Source organism: Mus caroli, chromosome 1 (assembly GCF_900094665.2).
Source record: "Mus caroli chromosome 1, CAROLI_EIJ_v1.1, whole genome shotgun sequence".
NCBI lineage: Eukaryota > Metazoa > Chordata > Mammalia > Rodentia > Muridae > Mus > Mus caroli.
In genome coordinates this window covers 84,950,315-84,956,603 of record NC_034570.1, presented here as the reverse complement: position 1 = coordinate 84,956,603, position 6,289 = coordinate 84,950,315, and the positions used below count along the sequence as shown (strand labels likewise).

General features: G+C 42.8%; 1 protein-coding gene across 1 annotated transcript in view; it reads left to right on the top strand.

The window, feature by feature from the left end:
- Positions 1 to 876, top strand: part of LOC110295604 (olfactory receptor 6B2-like) — a 1,312-nt gene extending 436 nt beyond the window's left edge. Inside the window, exon 2 of the mRNA XM_021164077.1 lies at positions 7 to 876. Coding sequence (XP_021019736.1) covers positions 7 to 876 — 870 coding nt within the window. The remainder of the gene's footprint in view (positions 1 to 6) is intronic.
- The last annotated feature ends 5,413 nt before the right edge of the window (positions 877 to 6,289 follow it).

Sequence of the window (6,289 nt, the reverse complement as noted above, 5' to 3'; positions counted from 1 at the left end):
CCTGAGCTGCAGTACCTGCTCTTCCTCCTCTTCCTGCTCGCCTACCTCTTTGTGCTGGTGGAGAACCTGACCATCATCCTCACTGTCTGGAGCAGTGCCTCCCTCCACAGACCCATGTACTACTTCCTGGGATCCTTATCTTTCCTAGAGATCTGGTATGTGTCAGACATCATCCCCAAGATGTTGGACGGCTTCCTCCTGCAGAGGAAAAGCATCTCTTTCACTGGCTGCATGACTCAGCTCTATTTTTTCATCTCCCTGGTGTGTACAGAGTGTGTACTCTTGGCTTCCATGGCCTATGACCGCTATGTGGCCATCTGCCACCCCCTGCGCTACCAAGTCATCATGACCACAGGGCTGTGTGTCCAGCTTGTGGCCTTCTCTTTTGCAAGTGCCTTCACAGTCTCTGTGATTAAGGTCTACTTTATCTCCAGCGCCACCTTCTGTGGCTCCAATGTCTTGAACCACTTCTTCTGTGACATCTCCCCCATTCTCAAGCTGGCCTGCACTGACTTCTCTACTGCGGAGCTGGTGGACTTCATCCTGGCCTTTATCATTCTGGTGTTCCCACTCCTGGCCACCATTCTTTCCTATGGCTACATCACCCTGGCTGTGCTGCGCATCCCTTCAGCCACAGGCCGGTGGAGAGCCTTCTCCACCTGTGCCTCCCACCTCACTGTGGTCACCTTCTTCTACGTGGCCATGCTTTTTATATATGTGCGACCCCAGGCCATTGATACCCGGAGCTCCAACAAGCTCATCTCTGCTGTGTACACCGTCCTCACGCCCATCCTAAACCCCTTGATTTATTGCCTAAGGAACAAAGAATTTAAGGATGCTGTGAAAAGAACCCTGGGATTGGGTCACACTCTATAGTAGGATAGTATATGTACTAGAATCTAACTTGTGGTGGAAAAGGTCTCTTGTATAGTACCTAATGTTCTTTAAAATTCTTTTGCTAAAATCTAGTGCTATTACAGAGCCAGCTAACATAATGGGTCTTCATCCAAATATGTTTCTGACATTGTTATATAGAATATGTGTAGTCTTGGGTACCCAGCTCCTACATAGATTCTAGTCACACTCGCTGCTCCCTGAGACCCACTGTGTTGGTTTCTAGTGCCAGGGGGTAACTTGGGTGTTTGGAAGGCTTTGTGAATGTGGTCATGAAGTACTTACATTTCCATGTTCTGATTATGCCCAGCTCCATATGCTTGGACCTCCCTGCCTTTGCATGTAGCAATGATTCATGTGTGCTTGCTCAGTAGCATTCATGTATGTATCAGCATGCAGTTCTGTGCTTCGCCATGGGCTGACAGTATTATGGATACTGTCTGGGATGTGTAAATGCTGCTATATAAAATCCAGGTAGTATTTTCTTTTTTATTTTACTGACACCCATGCAGTTCGTAAGCTACACAGAACTGTATCTGGGCTAGAAACAGGAACCTGATGAAACACGTAGAATGTGCATGTGACCAGGTTTAGCAGAAACATCAAAACTGTTTTCCAAACTGTATATATCAGTTTTTCTCCCATTAGCAGTGTAACAGAAGGCCAATGGTTCTGTATCCTGTCCAAACCTAACGTTGCTCATGTGTTTCAATTTGGCCTTGCTTCTGGGCTCCAAATCTATGTTTTCCAAATGTCCCATTGTTCTCATTTCTTTCCTTGTTGCTGTGATAAAATACTTTGAGGGGAAAAAGGATTTATTTGGCTCATAATTCCAGGTCACAATCCATCATTGCCAGGAAGACAGTGTGGTGGGAACATGAAGCAGCTGGCCACACCCACTGTCAAGATCAGAGGGAGAGAAATGCATGTATGTTTGTATTCATCTTTGCTTTTTTCATTTTTTTAAACTTTAGGATCTAAACCTAAGGAATGGTGTCACTTACTTTTAGGCTGGGTCTTCCCACATCAATTAACATAATCACCACAATCCCCACAGACAGGACCACAACCCAGCCTGATCTAGACAACTCCCTTTCGGGTCATTCACCATTGTGTCAGGTTGAACTAACCTAGATGAACTACATTCATCAAGGGTGTCAGTTCACAGCTTACATCTGTTAGCGGGCAGACATAGGAAACACTGATGTCTTCCTGGAATGACGGGTCTCACAACCTAACATTGCTCAGGAGCTATGCTAGTGCATTGGGAGCTGTCACCTCACAGTTGACCTGTAACCTGGATGGCTTCTCCATCCCCAAACTTCACAGGGTTGGACCTTTAACAAGAAAGCTTCAAGGGCTCAGGAATGACCAGCCATTGAGCCCTCTGTGAGGTCATGCTTACACGTCCCTTCAGATGCCAACTTTGTTTTTAAGCAAATCAGCAGCCCAGGTGCTGCTTGTTAAGTAGATGGTTCTTTCAGAGGAGGCTTGGACCAGAGTGTGGGAAGCACCGGGGTTCCCTCTTACCAATGTCGGCACTGGCAGATGCAGCACACAACCTGCCTTGATGTTGACTGACACATGTGAGCTTCACCTTAATGGTGGCAACATGACATGGAGACAAAGGAATGGAGTTTGCCACTTGGGGTTGTATTGAAGGCAGTCCCACTGTATCTGAGAAGTTCTTCATTTCCCGCATGGGTCCACAGTGTGTCTACTCCACAACTGTGAGTGTGTATGGACATTGGCTGATTTTTCCTGAACCCTATGATGTCTGTAGCACAGGAAGCTCCAGGGCTGGACTGGCTCTAATCCTGAAACACTTTCTCTTGCTGGGGCTTGAGCATCTAGTCTGCCTGACAGCTTCCTTCTGAGTCTTTAACATTGAATGCACTGGGGACATGAGGCTGAGGACTGTACACTATACTATCTCAGAAAGCAACACCATGAGCCTCCAATTCTGATCCTACCTTGCTGAGCTGATGGCTTCTCCATCATCAGGCAGCAGTAAGAGGCAGGGTCATGTGATCTTAGACCAAGGCTTCTTAGTCTCTTTTCTTTAAAACTCTTTCCACCTGGGAAATTTTTACACAAAGCTGCATACACAGGTACACAAGTCAACCATTTGTTGATATTCAGTATAAAGAAAATGATTTTTAGAACACTTCTTTTGTATGTATAAAATTTTGCCATTATTAAAGATGGAGGCAACTTTACCAACTAAAAAGATAAATGTATTTGTTTATGTTTATACAAAGAATAAAATCTTTAGGGAGGGTAAGTGGGAATTCCCATCACAGAGAAACTGTCAGGGACTTGTAATTCAATTCTAATGGAAGACCAGGAGAGAACAGGATCGCTCATAGTAGAGAAATCCCAGGGTTGAGACAGGCTTCTAGTAGCCGAGGAATGAGCAAGCCATTTTCTTTTTCTTTTTTTTTTTTTAATTTTTTTTATTATAGGTTTTCTTCATTTACATTTCAAATGTTATCCCAAAAATCCCCTATACACTCCCCACACCCTACTCCCTAACACACCCACTCCCACTTCCTGGCCCTGCGAGTCCCCTGTACTGGGGCATACAATCTTTGTAAGACCAGGGCCTCTCCTCCCAATTTTGGCCAACTAGGCTTCTTCTGCCACATATGCAACTAGAGACACGAGCTCTGGGGGTACTGATTAGTTCATATTGCTGTTCCTCCTATAGGGTTGCAGATCCCTTCAGCTCCTTGGGTACTTTCTCTAGCTCCTCCATAGGGACCCAGTGTTCAATCCAGTAGATTACTGTGAGCATCCACTTCTGTATTTGCCAGGCATTGGCATAGCCTCACAAGAGACAGTATTTTCATATTGTGTATTTCTCACCCAGCAATCTCTTCCCTCCCTGCTTATTCCTTTATCTCCTACCCAGTCTTAATTCAGAATATTCAGTGCTACTCTTATCCAGTCCTATACACTATGTTCTTCTTGTTTTATCTTTACACTTTCCCTTTTCATCTTTCTCCCAAACCACCCCCAAACCAGACTGGACCAGTTTAAGGTGTCTGTGGCTCAGCCTCCTGAGAGATGAGACTGTTCTGTTATCTGGCAGCATATTGTTACTATCTCTATGGAGTCTTCTTTCTTCCACCCTTCTCCATCCTTTCAGTCATCCTTTTAAACCCCTAACACTAGCTAAGAGAAAAAATGATAGAAAAGGAGAGAGATCCCTGAATGAAGTCAGGGGTGAGAACTGGGGACATTGTCTTCAGACTGTTCATGCTGATTAGGGGTATTGAGTTCCTTGGGGAAATTTTTATCTTCAATGTCAGGATATCTATTTTTTTCTTGTTGTTGTTTCTTGGTTTTGCATGACTACTTACAAACCATGACCAACAGCAACCAACCAACAAGCCACACCCGTCCTGCCTCATAGGGCCTTAGCAGTTACACACCCTCTATAAAAGTCCCCAGAATGCCAAATGTCATTCAATTGCAGAAATTATCTGCAGCTGGAAAAAAATCATGCCCCTGCTAGATAAAGCACATAGCAAATCAGAGTTGGCTGCTGTGGAGAATCTGAAGTAGCCTCATATCCCCACACCTGGGATTAAGGTAAATATTCTTATAAAATTTATGCATTTTTAAAATAAACTCAAAATTCCAGAACCCAAAATTCTCACTACATTTTCTCCTGTTCTAAGCCACAAATTGTGCTGTGTTTGTCAGGAAATTTTAAAACAGAAATGTTTTCAATAAAACAAGCACTTTTCAGGTCAGTAGGCAAGGTGTTTAGGAGATCTCTCCTGCTCAATTCTAATTAAAGCATAGGACATTATGAGACCTGAGACCTTGACCTATAGCTTGACCTATGATATCAGCATGGTACATGTTAGAAAGAATAGCCCTCAAATTCCTTATCCATAGGCTCTTCTTACACATTGAATGGTCTAATAATGTTTTACATTCAATATTTATAGTTTCAAAAGCCAATACAATTCAAAAGACAATACCTGTCTTGTCTCAGGGTCTGATATGGCTTAGTTCACAGCTGAGACTAACCTCTGTAATAAATAAATAAATAATCAGTGAAGAGTTCTTCAGAATCTTGTATAACCTTTGTAAATGAGGTAGATTCATTTCCCTAGGCTCCTCAACTTTGTCCCAAGCTCTTTAAGCCAACTAAGTAGCATTACTCTATAGTCTTGTCATCAAATTGAATGTGTTCTTGTGTATCAGACTACCCCCCTTCACCCAGCAACTGATCTTTGACTATATTCATTCCCCTCTATCTATTTCACTGTTCAGTATCCGAGGCTTCTTCCATCCACCATGTTAACCATTGCAACTGCCGACCAGCCTCTAGTACAGCTGTTACCAATCCTTTCCAGTCTTGGGGAATAATTCTAATTGAGTTGCCCAGTTATTTAGAATTTGTTTCAATAAGGTGAATGCATCCCATATAAAATCATGGCCTCTTTATTTTTTTAATGTTGTCTGGCTTTATTTATTTTTAATATTACAGCATTAGAAGAACAGTAGGTTGGCCGTTTTTTTTTTTTTTTTTTTTTTATGTATATGAGTACACTGTTGCTGTCATGAGACACACCAGAAGAGGGCAATGAATCTCATTACAGATGGTTCTGAGCCACCGTGTGGGTGCCTGGAATTGAACTTAGAACCTCTGAAAGAGCAGTCAGTACTCTTAACTACTGAGCCATCTCTCCAGCCCTAAAAATGAACCTGTTGCTCTTTTTTAAAAAAGAATTATGTATTTATTTATTTATTCATAACCTCTATTAAATCCTTTAGATCTATTATTTCAATAGCACACCATCTTATCTCATCATAATATTGTTTCACCTGGTTAGCAGGCATATTCTGTGTGAATCCTGGGAAAACTGCTGGTGGTGATTTCCTAATCCTTGGCACCCCTCCTTCTACTCTGGTGGCTTGATTGGTTTGGGATTAATCTTTTCTCTTAAAAGAGCTGTTTGATGAGAGAGATTGTTCTCCCACTCTTTCAGCTTTTCTCTGACAGGACAACCCTCCAGCATAGCTTTTTTCCCTCTTTCTTCCTGTGGGAAACTCCTGCTCTCCTATTCAGTCACCAGGACTGAGTCCTTGTCCTCTCTTTTCCAGTCCTCCTCGCCTCCCAAGCACTTCCACTTCCTCCCACAGTTTTTCCAGTGGCACAGCTAACTCTGCAACCACTTCAGAAAAGAGAGGAGAGTGAATCCTTTTGTTTTACCATTTCAGCCATTTTTTCCCTCAGGTCCATCCAAATTCACTGGCAATGTTTTCTAATGTGCAACCATTCTTCCAACCTTTTTTGAAGCAGAATATACAATGAAGAAAAAGGAAAAACATAAAATCACGTCTGTGCACAAATCTGGAACTGTCCTAATTGTAG